Source organism: Vombatus ursinus, unplaced genomic scaffold (assembly GCF_900497805.2).
Source record: "Vombatus ursinus unplaced genomic scaffold, bare-nosed wombat genome assembly UNPS02014798.1, whole genome shotgun sequence".
In the NCBI taxonomy this organism is placed as follows: Eukaryota; Metazoa; Chordata; class Mammalia; order Diprotodontia; family Vombatidae; genus Vombatus; species Vombatus ursinus.
The window spans coordinates 72,635,115-72,657,629 of NW_020954576.1; the positions used below are offsets into that span (position 1 = coordinate 72,635,115).

The 22,515-nt window shown below is 36.9% G+C and overlaps 1 protein-coding gene across 1 annotated transcript in view; it reads right to left on the minus strand.

Moving 5' to 3' along the window:
• LOC114050094 (inactive phospholipase D5) overlaps positions 1-22,515 on the minus strand; it is a 394,466-nt gene that overhangs the window by 133,087 nt on the left and 238,864 nt on the right. Inside the window, exon 4 of the mRNA XM_027871647.1 lies at positions 19,161-19,272. Within this exon, the coding sequence (XP_027727448.1) occupies positions 19,161-19,272 (112 nt within the window). The remainder of the gene's footprint in view (positions 1-19,160; positions 19,273-22,515) is intronic.

Genomic DNA, 22,515 nt, shown 5'->3' on the forward strand with positions numbered 1-22,515 from the left:
TTCCTTTGAATTTAATTCAATTCAGCAAATACAAATGCAGAATGAACCTTAAGGTGTGAAGGAACCTCAAAGGCTTTCTAGTCCAACCTATACCTGACTAAGATTCCTCCCTAAACAATGGTCATTTGGTCTCTGCTTGAAGACCCCTCAGTGACAGGGAGCCTACTATTTCCCAAGGCAATCCATTCCATTTTCAGACGGTTTTAAATGTCTGAATTTTTTCCCTATGCTAAGCCCAAGTTTGCTTCTGAAACCTTCATCCATTGTTTCTACTTCTCTCTTCCCCATGATAGCCCTTCAAACACTTGAAGACAATGACTACATACCCCCTACATCTTCTCTTCTCTAGGTAAACATCCCCTGTTCCATCAACTGATCCTCATGCAGTATGACCTTGATGCCCTCTTTCTTTCCTCTGGATACTCTCCAATGTATCAATGTACATTCTAAAATACGGTGGCCAAAAGTGAATAGAATCATTCACTGACCAAGGTAAAACACAGTGGGACTGTTAAGGTTTAGAGGAGCTGGGACCCCAAAATCACGACATGCAGATCCTACCCGAATGAATTTGACTCAAGCCTTCCTTCAGTCAAAGACAAGGTTTATTAAAGATCTGCCATATTGGCCAGACTCTTAAGGAATCTCAACATTTGTGATGTGTATAAAGACAAGCGGGCGTGAGCAAGCCTCAGTCATTGGCTAGACTCTTAAGGAATCTGAGTGTTGGCTAGACTTTAGGAATCTCAGCACCTTAATGGAGGCCAGATGGACCTTATACACAGAAAGACTGTGAGAAGGACCTAGGAGTGGCCAAGTAGTTTGGGGTGACTGGAGGAGGGGTCTGAGAGAAGGCTTATCTTGATGAGAGTGACTGGGAGGTAGAATAGGGTCTAGATAGGATGGGAGGTACTAGACAATGGAGGGCTGGGCTAGGTTTAAGGGCATTAGAGAATTGGGAGATTGGGTTTAGGCAATAGTGAAAGACCAGGTGATAGGATTATAGCTTCAGGCAAACACTAGAGTTTTCCTTAATCAAGTAAGAGAATTCAAGTACAGTCTAAGGGTTGTTATTATAATTGGGGGAATTATTTTTTGGGGAAGGGCAAAGGTCTCGACTTGGGCCTGTAACCCATCAGGACTAGTAGCTCCCTAATTCTAGATACTTTGCTTCTTTTAATGCAAGGTAAGTGGCTTTGGGAATCAGATAGAACTAGGTTCAAGTCTCATTTCTGACACATATTACTTGTGTGACCATGACCTCTCAGTGACCCAGGCAATCCCACTAAGCTAACTATATCAGAGAAATCACAGATCTGGAACTCCCACACTCCAAAAAAAAGATACCATGAAATTCTGGACCTGCCAAATCACATCACTGACTTATATTGAGCTTGTAGTAACTTAAAGTACTAGGTCTCTTTCAGACAACTGCTATAGCATTTTATCTCCACCATGTTGTACTTGTTACATTGTTGTTGTTTTTTAATCCAAGTATAAGGTTTGACATTGAGCCCTTTTCATTTTTATTTCACTGGATTCATCCCATTTTTTAAAAATTCTGAATTTAAGGTGAGAATTGTCTCTCCTAGTTTTGTGTCATCTAAGGAGGTAAATTGATGGGGATGGGATCTAAACACCTAAAAGGAAAAGACCATGTCTTTAGGATTTGGACCCCAAAAAGAAAATCCCTGCCTTTTCCCAAATCTCTGGCATTTGCCTAAGGCTGTAATCCACTCAACTGGCCTTTCATGATGGTTATGCCCCATGTCCCAATTCTGTTCTGTTACCTCCTGATTGCCCCTGGCTAGTTCCCACTCTAATCCTATCTTGACTCTATTCTCTCTTGGCCAAGTGGTCCAGGTCCCTGGTGTTCAGTTCACCCTGGTTTACTGGCCACTCCCATCCAGATCCTCCTTAGACCCCTCCTCCAGTCATCCCAGACTACTTGGCCACTCCTGGATCCCTCCCACAGTCTTTCTGTATATAAGATTCATCTTGTCTCCATTAAGGTGGTCAGATTCTTAAGATCTGGCCTGCTTGCATTAGCGATACAAATGCTTAGATTCCTTAAGAGTCTGACCAATGTGGCAGATGTTCTAATAAACCTTTTCTTTGGCTGAAAGAAGGCTGGGGTCGAATTCATTTGGACAGTACCGGTGTCATGATTTTGGGACCCTTAAACCTCAACAGTAATAAGTATATTTCTGTCCATATTCAAACAGCTAATGAAAAATATATTAAATAGCACATGGCCAAGCACAGATCCATAAAGAACTCTTCAAGAAATCTTTCAAGCTGACTTTGAACCAGTGATGACTACTCTAGGGGTGTGATCATGCAACCAGTTCCAAAGCTCCATAACTACTGTCATCCAGTTCACATTACCCCAACCATCACTTCTATAATAAAGGCATAAGAGACTTTGTCAAATGCTTTACTAAAGCAGTCATTTTCAGATTATAGTTTAAAAGCTGGTAGGGAATTTTTTTTAATTTTTTTTTTTTAGTGAGGCAATTAGGGTTAAGTGACTTGCTCAGGGTCACACAGCTAGCAAGTGTCAAGTGTTTGGTATGAGGTTGGATTTGAACTCAGGTCCTCCTGACTTCAGGGCCAGTGCTCTATTCACTGCGCCACCTAGCTGCCCCAAAAGCTGGTGGAATTTAAGTGTTAGTGAGACCAAATCCTTCATTTTACAGCCCAGAAAATCTGGGTTCACAGAAGTTAAGTAGCCTCCTTAACGTCATAAAGGTAGTAAGTGGTGTAGTCAGGATTTGAACCCAGGTCTTATACCTCCCAAATCCAGTACCACTCTCTATCATCCAGGTCAGGAATCATTTAAAAAAAACAAAACAAAATAAACTTTGAGCTACTCCATCTTCTCTTCTTTTTTTTGGGTGGGGAGGGAGACAAAAGACAGAAGGAGAAAAAGAAAGGAGAGGGAGAGTCCATTAGATATCTGAGATCCATAATAAGAGCTCCCATTTATAGAACCTTTAAGGTTTGTAATATGCTTTACATCATTGTCTCATTTGATCAGAACAAAATCCAAACAATCCAATAAAAGTAGGTGTTTCTATTACCCCTTTTTGTCTAGATAAGAAAACTAAGGCTTGGAAAGATTAAATGATTTACCATTAATCACACAGCTACTAAGTACATGCATTGGGATTTGAATTCAGATTTTCTAAAGGAGTTCAATTACTCATCTATTAAAAAGCTGTAGCATTGCTCCATACCAGTCTTGAAATTTGTTTCCTGAAATCAACTGTTCTGTCTTTTTCCTTTCTTTCCATTCCCTCCCTTCCTCCTTTTCTTTGCTTCTTTCTTCCGTTACAGTATATGACAATGAAAATATCCCTTCTGCTTTTGAGTCTAAGCTTCTCAAATCCCACCTTCCCACTTTCATCCACTGGCCTTCATAATTTCAGAACCCTTCAGTTGTAAACTAGAATATGGGTAAGACTTGAGGAGGTTTGAGTTAACTGCTTCCCCCACTCTAATTCCCGCACATCAGCCAAGGCTTGGACTGAAGAAGCTGGGTACAGAGCTGGTGCAGTTTAAATGAACTTTGCCCCTATTTAGATTGATCTGGGACTAGCTATGGGCCTTTTGGGCCAGAAAACTATAAAAGAAGTGTTTTTGGCTTTGTGGAAGAACTTCTGAGACTCCAGGGAACCTCCTAGCCGGCTGCTTTTAATCTCCTTACTTTCATGACTTGTTTTTCAACTGCCTTGGGAACTGCTTTTACCTGCAAATTTTGCACATATTTTAATTAAAGGGATCGACTACTTGAACCCCCAGGCTCTGAGTGATCCTTTGCACCAGCTTCCAAACTGCAATTTAGACCCCACCAAATCTTCAGTTTAGTTCCTTCTTCTTCCCACACCAGTATTAGGAAAGGGACTGTGTAGGAGGTAACACTTAGGCTTAGCCTTCAATGGGGATAGAGAGTCTAAGAGTCAGAGATTTAGGAAGGAGAGCATTTAGGCTTGGAGAACAAGCTATAGAAGGCAAGGAGTTGAATGTCATGCTTGGTGGGGGGGGGGTGAATGCAGAAAGTAGGTCAGTTAAATTGGAAAACACAAAGTGGAGATGAGTAATGTGAAACAAGTATTAAAAGATAGGCTAAAGTCAAATTACGAAAAGCTTTAAATACCAAATAGAGTTCACATTTTATCCAAATGCTCTAAAGAACTACTATACCTTCCTGAGGAGGGAAGTGACATGGTTAAACCTGGTATACTGGAATATCAATTTAACTATTTTATGGAAGATGGATTAGAAAGGGAAGAGAAGGGAGGTAGGGATGACAATTAGGAAGCTACGGAAGTAGTCTAGGACAGGGCTTACACTTTTTCCACTGCCAACCTCCATTTAAGAAGTGCCGGTCTAGGAAAGAGGTCATAAGTGCCTGATTTAGGGGGAGTTCAATTTTTTAAATGCTTGTGAGACATGCAGTTGTACATGTCCAAAAGGTGTTCTGGAGAGGAAGAAAGCTGGATATGGTGATTTAGTAGAACAGACATTAAAACCAAAACAAAAACACCACCCAAACCAAAACCAAATAAACCTATTTAGTTGAGAAGCCTGTAGAATCTTTGCATAGAATCTTTGATTTTGAACATGAAAGGTGGCACACCAGACTGAAAATAATATTTATCCATAACATACAAAGTCCTTGGAATGTTTAGCTAGCACAGAAATGTCTCAGAATCCAGAGTTTCAGAAACAGGCTTTCATGTTTCAGTTCCTGATATGAACCACAGCCAGAATAGAAGGGGCCAGAGAAGTAGGCTAACTTTTCCCTACTCCCCTAAACTCCTTCCCCCAATCTGGATCTCTTTCAAATCTCCCAGAAAAGTTCAGCTTGAGCACATTTTAAATTTGGGATAATTCTTATAAATAAAATGCTTATTTTTATCATTACTGGTTTGTCCATATGTGGTAGTATACAGAAAAACTTAGTGTGGTCAAGGATATTTTTTGATAGCAAGGAAAATGAGCTAACAAGCTTCTTTGCTTCATATATAATTCTACAATTTAATATAATGATATACATATGCATAAGTGTAAAGACAGCTCAATAAATGCCTAATCTATGTCCAACTAGGTACTTTGGAGCACTCAAACAAAGACTTGGTCCCTATATGTAAAGATAGGATGGGCATACATGAAATGCCTTCTAAGATCATCTCCAATTTGTCATATATTTATGTATATGTATATGTATACATATATATCTTTATTTTTATACAGTTTTTTTCATGTTGTCTCCCCATTAGATTATGAGTTCCTTGAGAGATGGAATTATTTTTTTTTCTTTCTTTTGATCCCTAGCATTTAACACAGTGTTTGCATACAGTACACACTTAATAAATTCCTGATGACTTGAAATAACTAGAAATCAAAATAGAGCCATATTTAGTTTAGTGCCAGATTACCTGTCACAGATTAGAACTCTTTTACATCCACAGGATGTCCCAAAAGTCTTAGTGCCATTTGAAACTTTAAAGTTGAAATGAAGCTTTAAATTTTTATAGCTTAAAATGGCACTAAGATTTTTGGGACAGCATGTAGATGTACATGTAAATGCGTGCACATATATGTGTATTCAGTATCTTACACATGATGAAGGAAAGAATGAGAGAAGAACAAGAAATTTCCACACCTAAAAGGGGCATAAATCAAAGCTCTTTGATTCTAATTCAAGTCTTACCAACAGCCATTCAGAAATTCTTAATCAGCCTGAGATTTCAGATCAATATAATTCTAACCAGGCAGCATAGTGCAATGGAAAGCATAGTGCCTGGCACAAAAGTCATTTAATATAAGGTTTTAGACAACACTGCTGTTTTGTATTTGTGTGGCTTTGGGCAAATTGCTTCATCTCTCTGGGCCTCATTTTCCTCATCCATAAAATTAAGAGGTTCCTCACCCTTGAACTAGACAATCTCTAAGCTTCCTTCTAGTTATACATCTGGTTTTTCCTTAACATTAGCACTGGAGATTCAAATAAAATTTAGAGCATTCATAAATCTGACCTCATTGCCAAAAATTGATCAAGTAGTTTTATGTTCTTAATTATTTTTTTTGGAGGGGACCTGTATTTTAAATGGTGTTAAGAAACTCTTGCTGAGGAACTCCCTTTGTCAATGCAATTTATAATCTTGGCAAGCTGCTTGGGGGCAGTGAGAATTTAAGTGACTTATTAGGGCCAAACAGCTGGTATATTTCAGGCAGGTTTAGAATTCAAGTTTTTCTGATTCAAAGGCCAGTTCTCCATCCATTTATACCATGATTGAATTAATCCCTCAAAATATTCATTAACCTATGGTCAAGTTTTATTAATTCTGATCATTCTTAGAATTCCACTCTACAACATCAAGGTACATTGTATTTTTCCACACTGCTTTTAAAAAATCTGACTGTGTATAGGTCAGAGATATTTTTGAGATTGAAACTCTATAACATTGATTTGTGGATATTGGGAAACATTTAGATTAGATTAACTTCAAAGAGGAGCACAATTCATCTCTGAGAAAAATAAGTCTGAGCAAATGTAGTGCTTAATCCCAGGTAAGGGAAAGTGAATTTCCCACTATAATTGTCTTCTAGAAATAGAAAACTGCAATATTTACCAGTATATGCACACCCCAGAAAGTTTAGCCTAAGGAACACCTAAACTCACATAGCATCATTTTCACAGGTTAGAATTTCAGTTTCTTTGGTTTGGCCTTACGAATAACTAGATGTTTTGTAAACCTTTTTGTAGAAAAAGTACAATATGGAAGGCAAACTTCTGAGAGCATGGGGGATTATGGGATAAATTTATTGGGAAAAGAATGTCTCGTTTTTGGAGATATGAGACCCCTTCTTGAACATGTTAAATATGAGTTCCCCACAGTCTTCATCTCCCTGTCAGAGTTCCATTGAAGGTGCAGGTCCTGCTAGTGGTTTTCACTTCTTCTTATTCATTATTTACAGCTCTTTGTGTTTTCAGCTGTAAAGAGCTTTAGAACCTTAATAAGAAATTTCCTAAGTGGGAGTTATCATGCAGTCATTCCACTGAAATAGCAAAAAGCTGCTGTAAAGTAGAGGTGTTTCCATCGAGTAAGACTGTTTGATGTGGTTATTCTACCCACATTGCTCCTGGCCTCAAACCACAACCCGAGGTTAAAGTCATCTGATAAATAGGCAAAGGCCAGCTAGTCAGTTCAATCTAATTCAACTAAACCAAGGGGATCAGGAAAGGCTTCCTTTAAGGGATTAGCTCAGGAGCTGAGCCTTGAAGGAAGCTAGGGATTGAAAAGGGTGAAAAGAAGAAGGGTGTTCTAGGGATGGGAGAAGCCTGTGCAAAGGCAAGGAGGTGAGAGGTAGAGTATTGAGTTTGGGAAACAGTAAATAAGTCAGTTTGGACATTAACAGAGTGCTTGAGGACAGGAGCCAAGAGCCAGATTGTGAGAGAGAGAGAGTGTGTGTGTGTGTGTGTGTGTGTGTACACATGTACATGCATACATGTGTATCTATATCTATATATAGCTATATACATCCAAGAGTTTATATTTTATTCTAGAGTCAATAAGGAGTCACCAAAGTTCTTGAATAGGGGATTGAAATGGTCAGATTTCTACATTAAGGAGTTTATTTTCTCATTTGTGCAGAAGATAAATTGGAACAGAGGACAGCCCATAAGCTGGGAGTTCAAATGCTTTCTCTCACCTTCTATTTCCTCATCTGCACAATGGTGTGTGCATGTATATTTATATATGCATCCATATATACACATGCATATGTATGTATATAGACATACATATTTGTATATGTATGTGTGAATGTGTATATATATATATACATATTATATATAAAGAGAGAGAGCTTTGCAAACCTTAATGTTCTATGTAAATGTTTAGTGTTATGAAAATGATAATGAAGTCACAGACGAGTTTTACTCTGCATTGGTGGAGGATGAATTGAATTTCCACAGAGAAATTCCTCATAGTAACCCAATCAGAGATTGTAATTTAATTTTTCATGCAAAGAAAAAGACCATCCCTGTGATGTGGCAGGTCATCTTTAAATCATGGCAAGACAAATTACTTTATATATTTCACTATTTTATCTGCAAGAAATCTAATTTAGAATCCATATTACAGAAAGACTTGAGGGGGGGAAAAGAAATCATAAAATTATATATTGAGATGTCTGTATGTAGGGAAGTAGGAAGAAGGTATCCAGCTCATTTGCCTTGGCCAGAGGAGGTTTATGGGGTGAATGAATGAATAAGAGCCTCAGGGTGTGTATAGATAACTAGTTAGATATTTAGCATTAATTGGTGGAGTACCTTCTATCCTATAGGCTGGTTCTGACCAACTAACAACAATAAATGGTTTAGGGCAACTGATCTAATTCAGTACCTAGGGACAATGCTGTGTGTGTACTTTATCTCTATCACTGGACCATGAATTTCTTGAGTATGTAGCCATGTCATAAATTTCTAAAACCCTGGTTTGGTACAGTGGTAGGCACATAGTCAATTCAATTCAACAAATATTCATTAAATTTTTACCAAATATAAGTTCATCCTTGTAAGCACTGGGGATACCAAGCTGGAAAACAGCATAGCTCTTGCCCTCAAGGAGTTCACCATGTCCAGTAATATGAATGAAAATGAATCAGGATATGAATGAAAAATGGCCTGTGTGATTATCACCTTAAGATGTCATTACTCAATATTATTAATTAACTTCTTTCTTTAACCCTGCAGCAAGATACCTATTCTCCTTTGAAGTAAAATCAAATCAAAACCAGGAAAGGAAGTATAGGAGACAGAGTCAGACTTGCATACTCTTTTTTTGTACTTGCTAAGTGGCAGGCCATTTAATGCCTCCATATTTATTTCTCATTGGTAAAACTTCCCAGGTACAATCCTTTCCAGGGAGAAATGTTCCAAGGATAAAGAGATCAAATCTGTGAGTGTACTTTGAAAAATAAAGTGGGGGGGAGAGATACATATTAACATTATCATAGCATTTTTTAAAATCTTCTATTTGGCTAGGTAAATATCCATAAGGAAAAAAAAAGTACTCCAAAGATTTTCCTGTCTTTGATCTCCAGAGGGGCTTATTAAAAACCATAAATGCAAGCAGCTTGAACTATGTTAGCCCTAGAGTTAGTTTTACAATTTTCTGTGAGAGAAGGAGCTATGCAAATTTTTGTAAAAATTAACATTTCTGTTGCATTTTATATTTTCAAAATGCTTACACCATCATTTGCTCATTAGCACAGCAATTTTATAGTTCTCTGATGAGAATCTGAGAACCATGTAAACCTTAAATATAGGAAAATTCCATTTCAGAACAAAATTGAGAAAGAACATTTGTCTAACATTTTTAGGTATTGCTGCTGCCACCCCTGAGATCATTATCACTTCAGGCAAAATTGCTCATTTCTCCTCCATATTCTGATTTTTAATGTAGCTATTTACCATATTATCTTTTCTTTCCCCAAGGAATGAAATTAGTAATATAAGGTTATAAAGTTTAGGTCCGGAAATGAATGCTGATGAATCCAAATGCTTCTCTCAGTTCAAACTTTGTTTAACAATGTAAAACCACTGGTAGGCCCAGAAGCCTGGTGTATGCACTTACTCCTTCTCGTTAAAGGGCCCCTCTGCTCTGGACTTAGGTATGTGGTTTGGACCAGATTCATTCCTAAGGTGATTGTGGCATCTTATAAGAGGGAGGTAGCAGGGCTAGACTTTCATACTATTGCTGAAACCCCAAGCCCTCTGTCCCAGGGAATATTTACTTTTAGCTTTGGTTAAGGCTTACATCCCTCGAAGGGGAGTAGCTATTCAATGTATAATGTACAGTATGAATCAGACATGGGACCAGGTATTTATTTCCTATATATAAAAGAAAAACTAAAAAACAAGACTCTCACACATAATACACTAAAATGGCTTCATGCTAATTACTGTTATGTCTAGTCAAGAGGTTGATATTTTAAACTAACTATAAAGCAGTTTGTAGGATTGCTGATTTTACATTTTTCCTTGATACTGTGCTGAATAAACAACTTTTGGTACAAATCTTCCATTAAAATGGGCCAGACTTGGGACAATCCTTTTGTTGGCAGTCTTCTTCTCTAAGAGTTCTGGAGTAGTTGCTGCTCCAGCCAAAATAAATAACAGGAGGTTGATATTAGTAAGGAGATAGTAAAATGCCTTTGATGAATCCATATTACCTGGCCCAGATGAACTATAGAATTGGCAGTTGTGATTGCTAAACCACTGTCAGTGACACTTGAACGATTGTAGAAAACAGGAGAGGCACCCCAGATTGGAGATGGTAAATGTCACAATTTTTTAAAGAAAGGGGAAAAACAGAGACTGTAAGTTATAGGAGAGTGAGTTTGATTTTGATTTCTGAGAAAATTCTAAACCAGATCAGTAAAAAGAATCTTTGTAAACATATATGTGAGAAAGTGGTAGTTTTGAAGAGGAATCTATGAGTAGGACTGGCTGGTACATACCAGTTATTGACTCTTGCTAGTTTTCTGGATTAACTTGGGACATAACACCTCCTGCTTCTTCCCTAGGCTTCCAGATTACCTGAGGCACACAATATCACAGATTTGCCCAAAATCTATCCTGGAATGCAGCAGCTTCTTGACCAGAAATACATAACCTCCTGCTCATGACTGCTAGAAGGCTGTCTTTCTGATACCTCCTGGATTACTATGACCTGGCTACTTAGACAATTAAAGGCTGTGTTGAAATCTGGAGAGTCAACCTTGAACCTTCTAGTCATTGGTGAAGGAGACAATACATAGTAGCAGGTTTAATTTACAGATTAAAAACAACAACTAAAGCCCAGAAAGGCGAAAGGAAATATTGAAAATTAGTAAGTAGTGAGGCAGAAAATAAAACCACAATCACTTGACTTTTAGTTTAGGCCTTCATCAGGGTCCCAGACAACATTCTATATGTGGGATACTGCTACCACCAAATGCATTCCTGAAAACAGTAAGCTAATTGCTAAATACACACATTTCCAGGTTTCCTTTATAATTCCTCACTTTTTTTTCTTAGCACTTTAAGGTGACAGCTCTATGGAGTAAGGGCCCATATGGAACAAGAATGGGTGTTCAGTTTACATAGAGCCATGGTTAACAAGGTCATTTGGTTGGAGACAAGAGACATACCATTTTAACAAAAGCCTGACACTTCCAAAGAGGAACAGGTTGAACAGTGGCCCTGACAGCCCACCAGACATTTCAGCATTTAACAAAGTACTGCACCAGATATCCTTCTGTGGACAGAATTTTTATGGCTAACCATTCACCAAAGACATCAGTCACCTTGCACTAGAGCAATAGCAAGGGCAGTCATCAATCTGAAAAGAAAGGTATGAAATGGGAAGAGGAATGGTGACAAATACAGCAGAGTGGAAATCAAGGCACTTTTACAACTATGTAAGCAATCACCCAGAGCTGACTTCATGGAAGGCAGCTCAATTTAACATCCTATCCAATGGACACCTTTGCAAGAATCATTATGGTACCAGACCAAATACATCCTCGGCTGTATGGCTTATGCAGGCTCCTAAATGCCATACCTTCACAATGAGGAAATGAGTGCGCCAGCATGCATACCAATCAGGGGACAAAAATCTTTAAAAGAAAAATAAACTTACGATGGTACCTTCTACCAGAAATTGACATAGAAAATCAAGACCTGGTATGACTTTTCTTGTTAGTGTATATAGATTACTAAATGATGTGATGGTGGGAAGGATAGATATCATTGATATTAATCATGTTAATGGTAGAATCAACACCCCAAAAGATCTTTATGAGCTAGGATGATAGGCTAAATCTAGCAAAATGAATTTTAATAGGAATAAATGTCAATTCCTACACTTGAATTCCTAGGAATTCAATCAACTGCAAATACAAGGAGGTATGGCTAGACATTAAGTTTGTTTTTCTAAAAAGACTGGGGGTGTTAATGAACTGAAATCTTATACGAGTTAACGGTATGATAAAAGTAGCCAAAAAAAGCTAATGTGATTTCAGGCCATGGTGAGTGGAAAGAATTTTGGATTTGCAGTCAGAGAAAAAGCATTCAAATCCTGGCTCTTAGTCAATAAACATTTATTAAGTGCCTACTATGTGCCAGGCACTGTGCTAAGCACTGGGGATACAAAGAAAAGCAAAAAAAAAAAAAGTAGTTCTTGCCATCAAGGAACTCGCAATAACACATGCAAAGAAATTCCAAGGTAGCGGTTGTGGGGGAAGGGCAGGAAGACCTCCCCCGAGGCAAGACAGCATGATGACGTCCAGAGGAGTGCAACCCAGTGTGAAATGATGAGACAGATGGCTACCCTGGCCAAAATCCTTAAATAGAGGATCTGAGAGGAGCTTTCCACTTTCTAATAAGAGAGAGGGAGGGGCTCCAGAGGCAGGTGGTACTGAGGATGTGTGAGTTTCCAGGGAGGTAGTAGGGCTAGGCTTTCATACTATTGCTGAAACCCCAAGCCCTCTGTCCCAGGGAATATTTACTTTTAGTTTTGGTTAAGGCTTACATTCCTCAAAGGGGAGTAGCTATTCAATGTACAATGTACAATATGAATCAGACATGGGACCAGGTATTTATTTCCTATACATAAAAGAAAAACTAAAAAACAAGACTCTCACACATAATACACTGAAATGGCTTCATGCTAATTACTGCTCTGCCTAGTCAGAGAGCCCATGTATGTTTAATTCTTCAAGTACATCTGAAGAAAAATGTTAGAGTTTGAAAAAGCTCTGTATAAAAAAATAAAGCCTAGAAAACAAACCTACCAACTATCCCTCCAAAGCAACATCCTACCTCTAGATTAGAAGCTGATCTTAACTACCATGGGACTAGAACTCTGAAGACATGAAATATGACAAAATAAACAGTTAATTGGGGACAATAACATCCCACGCTACTGAAAAATAGGCACTGCCAAGAATTATGTGAGGGAAGGAAGAGTGGGAGGAAAAGTAATGTTGGAGTCCAGCAGACTAAATCCGAACACACCAGCTGACATGGCGCTGATCTACTAATGTTGGGCATATACTCGAATATATTATAGAAAGGAAGAGCCACCAATAAAACATGGATGGTCTTATGCTTAATGATGAATCTCTTCTTGGAATATGTATATATGTATGTAGGTTTATATGTATATTAATAATTCCTTCTTGGAATAAATATATCACTGGCCACCAGGAAATTACAATAAACATCCAGAAATTTAACCCATGGAAGCAAATTCTTTGTTCATATTAAATTGGATTCAATTCAATGTGCATTTGTTAAATGCCCAATATATGCAAGGCACCATTAGATGCTAGTGATACAAAGACAAAAATAAAACGTTCTATTTCCTCGAGGAGCTTACATGCTACTGTAACATGAACATCCTTAAATAGTAGCTTGTAAGTTGGTGTTAATGTGACCAATCACCAGAACTCATTCATTCATTCATTCAATACTAGAGAAACTACTACACAGAAGATACTGTCCTAGACACTACAATGCATACAAAGACAAATACTCCTGCTCCCAAGCAGTTTACAATTTAGTAAGAGAGATAAAGATCTGGATGCAAATAGTGACAATGGAAAGCAAAGCATGATAGGTAGATGAAAGAAAAATAAAGTTCTGGTAGATGAAAGAAAAATGTGAACTTGTGAGAAGTTCAGGAAGAGGGCAGAGCCACTTCCATCTGGGAGGTTGGTAGAAGGAAGCAGAAATTGCTACGTGGAATATGGGGCATTGGAGCTGTGTTTTAAAAAGCAAGGATTAAATCCATGATTTTGGGAGATTTGGAGTATAGTATAAGCAAAGACATAGGCTTGGGGAAATTAACACATGTTTGGGGAACAGTGAGTCCAGTTTGGTTGGACTATGAGAATGCTAAGGGATATAATGTGAGGTTAGCCTATAAAGGTACCTAGGTAGTTGAAATTGTGATAGTGGATGAGATCTCCAACAGAGAGATTGGGACAGGGACAGAGACAGGGACAGAGGAAACCCTGATCCATTGGCAATTCAGGATAAAAAGGAGAAAGAGGACTCTGAAAGAGACAGAAAAGGATCATAGAGAGAAGCTGAGAATCAGGAGAATAAAACACTATGGAAGTAGATGAAACAGAGATCAAAAGCTTCAAGAAGGAGCCAATGGCAGAGTTTCAAGTTCTACAAAGGTCAAAAAAGATGAAGGATACTCTTGACTGTCTTCTGGTTACAAAAGTTCATAAAGAAGGATAGCTCTTCCACATGTATTCTAGCAAAACAAACAAAAAACCCCAAAAAAGGCATCAGATCATATAATGATCAGGAAAACCAAAGAAACATCAGTAAGTTCTTCTTCTCAAAACTTCATGAGAGATAGCCAGAAGTCACAAGTCCTGACTAAGGAATCTCACAGAAGGGCAAGCTAAAAAAAAAAAATAAATCAGAAACCCAAAGTAGCATCCTGATTGCAGAGGCCTCTAGGGAGACTGAAGCCTGAATCAACACTAAGACTGGGGAGGCTCTAAGAAAAGGGAGAGGTGTAACCCTATAATAGTGTCATAATTAGTAGGAATAGCTAAGCATAGAACTCTGACTGGGGATACTGATGCCTGCTAGCAATATGAGTGCAGACATACCAAGGGAGGAGGAAACCAGGAGCAGGAGTCTAAGAATCTAGAGTCAGGACCAAACATGATCTTTCCATCCAACGAAGAGTATAAGAGGAGATGGATTGTAGTCTCTGGCATAAAAACCTTTACAGGGACTGAAATTGTAGGTATGTGTAATCATAAGACATTAAATACTATGAAGAAATATTATGGGCAAAGAGCTTCCCAAGTGGCAAACTTAGAAGAAAAGAATAACTGAACAACAACACAAGCATTTTCTTTTTAAAAAAAAATGGCTTGACAAGAAGGACTGTAAGAGTGACAGAAAAAAAAATGAAATGATATAATGTGAATTATAAATGAAATAAAAGGAAAGACTTGGAAGGAGAATAAAAAACTTACAACAAAGGTGGAAAATCTCGTCTAAGTAGTGCTCTCTTTGAAAGTTAGAATACACCAAACATAACTCAATGACTCCAAGAAATAACAACAACAAAGTCAGAACAAAACCAAAGATTGAAAAAATAAAATAGAAGATATTTGCAATCAGAAACAAATGACTTGGAAAACAGATCAAGGAAAGAGATTTTAAGAATCAGACTCTCCGAAAACCACAAGAAAAAAACAGTATCTGTATACTGCTAGAAATCATAAATGAAAATTGCCTCTGTTTACTAGAACCAAAGGTTAAAGCAAAAATAGAAAGAATCCACTGGTCATCTCCTCAAAGAAACTAGAAAGTAAGATCTCCTAGGAACGTCATAGCTAAAACTTGGAACTTCTAGATCAAAGAAAAAAATATCATCAGCAGTCAGAAAGAGTTCAAGTACCAAAGTCACAGGAGATAAACTACACAATTTTGTTTAAATAACATTTAAAAGTGCTGGAGCATGGACACACACACACAAACACAACAACAACAACAACAACAACAACAATGCCAATGCAGCTAAAATTAGAATCAACACATTTAAATGGGGGAGAAAAATCTCTGCCACCAAATTATCTGATAAAGGTCTCACATCCAAGATAAAAAGAGAACTGATTCAAATCTATAAAAATAAGAACTGAAATGGAAAAGTAGTTAAAGAATATGATCAGGCATTTCTCAAAAGAAAAAAGCAACCTATCAACAATCAAAACAATCAAAAATACTTTTTTTTTTTGTCTAGGCAATGGGGTTAAGTGACTTGCCCAGGGTCATATAGCTAGTAAGTATTATGTGTCTGAGGACATATTTGAACTCAGGTCCTCCTGAATCCAGAACTGGTGCTCTATCCACTTCGTCACCTAGATACCCCAATCAAAAATACTTTTACATACTTTGGGGTATATTAAACTTTTACCATATGTGATAGGATCAGGGTTTTCCTTTACCCACAGTAGGGATTAGTTTTCCTTTAAAAGCAACAAAATTATTCTTGGAAACTAATTGACCTCTGCCTCCCTTCATGCAGCTTTCTGGTCTCCCAAGTGCATAAAACTGATGTGGAGTCAAGGCCCCTGTGATGTGGTAGATATCTGAAGATCACTACAAGTTACTATACTCTCCTCTGCTGACCAGACATGCTTTCATCTGAAGACAAGAAGGGCAGAGACAATTGATGCTAATTAAGTACCACTTGTTCCTTATGCTTGCTGTGATGGAGAAAGTAAACTTTTTCCCTTAACTGTTCAATGACATATGCATATTTCATTTTGTCTCAAATTGAACCTGAACACTAACTCACTGGTCTGCCCCTGACAAAAATGGTACTACAAAGGAATACTTTCAAGGTGATCTGGGTACATCATGTGCCTAGTTGTGTGTGTGTGTGTGTGTGTGTGTTTAGTTTCTTTTATAAATAAAGAAATAAATTTAGTAAAGTTATAGTTTGATGAAAAAAAATAAAATGGATTAGTGCTAGTGTGTCAATCATCCATATAAAATGTTCTAAATCAATAATAAGAGAAATGCAAATTAAAATAAGTGAAGTTTCAGTTCATGCCCATAAGACTAGCAAAGTACACAAAACTGGAAATCGGTGATTTCTGAGAGGATTCAAGAGGACATTGTTGGTGGAGCTGTGAATTGGTGGAACCATTCTGGGAAGCAGTCTGGCACTATAGCCTTAAAGTCATTAAACCGTGCAGACCCTTTGACATAGTCATTCCACTAATGGAGATCAGAGAAAGACAGAAAAGACCCTTCTGAACAAAAATATTTATAGGAATATTTTTTGTCACAGCAAACAGTTGGACATGAATTGGTGAATGGCTGGATAAATTCTGGTACCACTGTACCAGAATAAATACACTTATTTATGTAACAGAATATTATTGCATCATAATAAGTGACAAAAGAGATTTGATTCCAGGTTCTGACTCTAGAACTAGTGCTCATCACACTGTATTCAAACTCTAAGGAAGTTTGAAGTTTGGATTCAGTCAAAGGGCTGGACTTAAGGACCTAAAAGGCCACATGTGTCCTTGAGGCCGCAGGTTCCCCACCTCTGCTCTACGGCATAAACTTTAACTTAGATTCAGATGAATTACTGATGTCACTCTTCTTTTGAAAAAATTAGGTGATATCATTCTATCAATCAAGCTTTAAAAGCTAATATTTAACTATTAAAAATCATAGCTCACTTTTACCCTAAAGACCACTACTATTTACAGACTTGGATGAGAAAATTTCATGCCGATTTACCCTGAATCCTACTCTCATATGGGTAATATTCAGTTTATCATAACAAACATCTCTAGGCTCTTTCCCTTGTCTGCCAGCTTTTATTTATCATTGTTAACAGTCCTCTTTTTAGCCTGGTTAGGCTATTAAAGTTAATTAAAAGAACAGCCTTAATTTGCACTTACATATTTTTCAACAGCTAAAGATGACATTTTCCCTCAGACTTCCTTATGTCTTCTTGCCCATGTGATTGAAGTAAAAAAGAAACATAGCAATTTGCTGAAGCTAAGAACATGAAAGCACTATAACCAAGCTCAACCAGACCATTATTTACCTCTATAATTTTTCTAAGGATCTCAAACCTACTTCCTCCATATTTACAGATTTGACCTACATCCACATACAATGACTGTGTAAGAGCTACAGCTGTTTTCATGATATTTCTATACAATATTTAAGTAAAGCTTAATTTCATGAATAGAACAAACCATAAAATACATTTATTTTCTTTCTACTTAATATTATGCCATCAAGGGATCAGGCCAGAAAGTACTTAGAGAGATAAATGAATTAGGATGATTTAAATAATTTACATGTACTTGTTTCTAAAGACTAGTCCAATTTCATTAAATTAAAAACTATTAATGACTTAATTAGGGTTCTATATTTGATTTAATTATGAAAGATAATAATTCCTTAAATAATCTTTGTGCCTTGATAAGAACCATCATTTTGTTAAAAACCTGAGTGAGGGTGTCCCTTTTACCTCCATAAAGTTCAAGATATTTATATGCACTTGTGAAAATGAAGCCTACTTTTCCTTTCTAGAAAAAAGTAATGATTGTACCAAACTGACCAAATCTTATGGCAAACAAATGCTACAGTTCACTCTGCAAAGGTAAATTCACATAAGTAGCAATAGCTCTTTAGAAACATTAGGCTTCTGGGTTCAGAGTAAGGTACAAACAATTCATAAAACTTTTTTTTTCTCTGAATAGACTCTTTTTTCTAACTTTGTATTTTTTATAGACACAAGTTCAAATTCTGATTGAAAATAGATGTGTCAGAATCACAGTATCACAGAATCTCAGTATTGGAGAGTATTCCAGAGAGTTGGAACATTAACGTTTTTAGTTAGGCAAGGTCTCGGAGATCCTTTGTTTAGGTACTGGCTTTCTTTTCAGATGAGCATTTCAATTTAAAACTTTTTTACCTAGTAGGCAAGAAGAGAAATGGGATGTAGTCTCTATTCTCTTTAATATTAACACTGACTATTATGGAATAATAGAGTTGGAGAGTTAGCAGAATAGTTCGAGGCTGTCTAATCCAACTCTTATTTTCCCAATCAGGAAACTGTGGCTCATAGAGTCTAAGTGACTTGCCCAAGGTCATATAACCAGTAAGTATCAGATGCGGGATTTAAACCCAGGTCTTCCTCACTAAGTATAGTACTCTGTCTACTACGCCATGCTAAGATGTTAATCTATTAGCTCTAATCATGTGATTAAAATATCCAAAGAGTACAATAATATTCTTCTGATTTACGTTACCATTAATGGCTATTAATCAATTAAGAACTAATAATAATTCAATGAAACTATATTTCAGGCAAAATAACACTTGACTACACATAGTAGTACCAAATGGGAATTGTTTCTTTTTTAAGAAGAATATTTAAGTGGAGGGATTTTTTCCAAAAGAAAAAGAAGTTAAAATATTTAAGAATTTTGTTTTGATGAAAGGCATGTTATATGAAACTTGAAATTAAAGTTGTTTTCTTTCTAGGACACTTAATAATATAATAGCAAATCAACCTTGGTCTTACCCTTTACTTTCAAGTCTTCCAATACCTTTGACTGGACTGTTGAATCACTTACTAATTTGATCTCAATATTTCGAGCAGCCAATTGTAGCAACTTTTCAAAAAGACGCTGACCCTAGGAAGAACATTAAGAGATAAGAGTGAGGAAATGCAGAGTCACTTACTTTTTTCTCTTGCTAAAAAATTAAGGCATTTAAAATTTTTTTTAAATGAAACTAAGTTTTACAAAAAGGTAGACAGAACAATCACATCAGTCGTTTATCACACCCTTGTTATATTCCTGGCACTATGATAAGTGCTGAGGTTCCAATAAAAGCAGAAAAAAAGTCTTTGTCCCCAAACACGATGCATTCTAATGGGGGAGACAATGTATGAATATATAAGTACATACAAGATAGACAATATAAATGGAAGGTAATCTGAAAGAGAAGGCATTAGAAGCGAGGGAGAATGAGAAAGACCTCCCTGTAGAAAGTGGGCTTTGCGATGAATCTTTAAAGAAGCCAAGGAAACTAATGAAATTAAATTAAACATATTCTTCTCCAAAATTTCCAGTGATTTATGTTGGCTTCTGGATTTTAAGTACTTTAAAAAATATTTTCTTGAAGTAAATATGCTTCATAAAAGCAGTATAGTATGACATATAGCTAGCCTTGGAGTTTGGATGGAACCTTCCTCTTCTTTCTACTTATATAGTTAACTGTTCTTCAGTTTTTAGTCTTCAGCTGATGCTTGGAGGCAATGAGAGATTATGGACAACAAGGTGGTGCAGAGAATAGAGTACCCACCCTGGAGTCAAGAGGAGCTGAGTTCAAACCTGACCTCAGACTAGCTGTGTGACCCTGGGCAAGTCACTTAACCCTGTTTGCCTCAGTTTCTCATTTAGAAAATGAGCTGGAGAAGGAAATAGCAAACCTCTCCAGTATCTTTGCCAAGAAAACCCCAACTGGGGTCACGAAGAGTCAGACACAACTGAAATGATTCAACCCCAACAATAAAATGTGAGATTAAGTGATTAGCCCAGGATCACACAACCAGCTTGTGTCAGAGGGGAGATTTGAACTTGGATCTTTCTGACTCTCAGACTGGCTTTCTATCCATGCAGTCTTGAGTACATGTATATTTGTGTAAAAATGTATGTAAAAAATTCAAAGGTGTTAATATTTTCTATCAATTATCAGAAAGGGGATTTTATGTATCACAGACCTCAGAATGGTGGTGAGTCTGCCCATACGCATATATCCCTTTACCATGGAAAGGCTGACTGACAATTTCCAATTTTAAGATAACTAGGCATTCTACCTAAAAGACTGCACTGCTTTGTGATTGGTTCTTTACATATTTCTAACTGCTAACTATCTCCAGCTACTTAGAAGACTTTTCTTGAGGTCTCCAGACTTTGCATGATGTTTGTAAATCACTTCTAGGATAAACAATAGCATCTAGTGGAGAGATCAACAGCTTTCAGGGTAGTGAAATCACATTTTATTGCTGGGGAAAAAGAATTAAAAAATTATAACAAATATGCATTGTCAAACAAAACAAATTCTCTCATTGGTCATGTCCAAAACATATGTCTCATTCTGCACCCTTAGTCCATCACCACTCTGTTAGGAACTGGATAGTATGTTTTGTCGTTATTTCTCTGGAATCGTATATGATTATTGCAGCTGATCAGAATTCTTATGGCTTTGAAAGTTGCTTGTTTTTATAATGTTATTGTATAAATTGTTCTCTTGGTTCTGGTCATTTTTTTCTTAATCAGTTTATACAAGTCTTTAAAATGATGACATTGCTGATTGCACTTTGGATGATGCAGTACTGTAAATTTTGGCAAGTGCAAACTTTGAAACTGCCTTACTATTATGAGACACTTCCTAGCTGTGTGATCCTTGGGAAGTCACTTAACTTTTCTCAGCATTAGTTTCCTCATTTGTAGAATGGGAATAATACCTACAGCACTTACCTTACAGTTGTTGTATTAACTAAAATTATGTGTGTAAACTGCTTTACAAAATTAAAAATGTCACACAAATGACAGTTGTTATTTTTAGTTGTTGATTTTTTATTAAAGTAGTGATTGAATTTAAATCTGAAGTCTAAGGGCTAAATATAGTGCTCTGTACAAAGTAAGTAGAAGGCAGCTAGGTGGCTCAGTGGATGGAGCACTGGGCCTAGAGTCAGGAAGACCTGAGTTCAAATCCAGTTTCAGAAACTTACTAGCTATGCGACCCTGGGCAAGTCACTTAACCCTGTTTGCCTTAGTTCATTTGTCTGTAAAATAAGCTGGAGAAGGAAATGCAAATCACTCCAGGATCTTTGCCAAGAAAATCCCATGGTCAGCATTGGTCCACGGGATGACAAAGAGTCAGACACAGTTGAACTACAACAAAGTGGGGGTGTAGCAAATGACCTTAGTGGACATTAAGCATTAAATATATCTGCAAGGATAAATTTAGAAAGTTCCAAGAAATTCAAAATGGAGTGAATGGCATTAATAGACATTCCAAAACAAGCCTAACTACAGCATTCACTATCAGTGATTACATAATTACGTTTTTTAAAGCCACCTCTGTGTAAATACTAAGCATGTGAGAAAAGTAAAAATATACTTCCTTTAATCACAGTCTGTCTGGAACTGCATAGCTTGTACTATCCATTTCTACTTATTTAGAAGAGGCCTGAGAGCCTTTGTTTTTAGTCCCATAAAAATAGAACTTTGAGAGTCAACGATGAGCTCCAGAGTCATAAATATAGGCTAGATAGGAGAATTATTCTGTTTCACATGAACCAAATATATGGTGAGATCATTAATTCAGAGCAACAAAGCCCACATTTAAAAAATGCAAATATACTCTCACGGGAGTACACAGAACAAAACCCAAGTCTCTTCTCTGGTTACGAGGATGGGAAAAATAAAAAGTAGTCACTGTTGGATAGTAATGTGGTTGTAAGTATCAGCGTTGGTCTAAGGGCTCTAGTAATTGAGAAGTCACTTGCTGGTCCTTTTACTGAAATGACTGGGAGCAACCCAGTTGGGGAAAATCAAGTTATATGTATTGTTATTATATATTATATACTATTATAATATTTGTAATGTATTAGGGAAGTTGGTGTTATAAAGGGAGACAAGTTAATATGTTAACAAATTCATTTATTACAATTCAAAATATGAAGTTTAAATTAGTCAATGTAATTTATTGGATATGTGAAGCATTTATTAACAGATATAAAGGTACAAGATGCTGGGGATTTTAAAACTTATTAGAAATGCACAATGTTTATTTTATTTATTTATTATTGTTTTATTTTAAAAATCTGATAAGAATATTATTGTACTGATATGGCACATATCTTC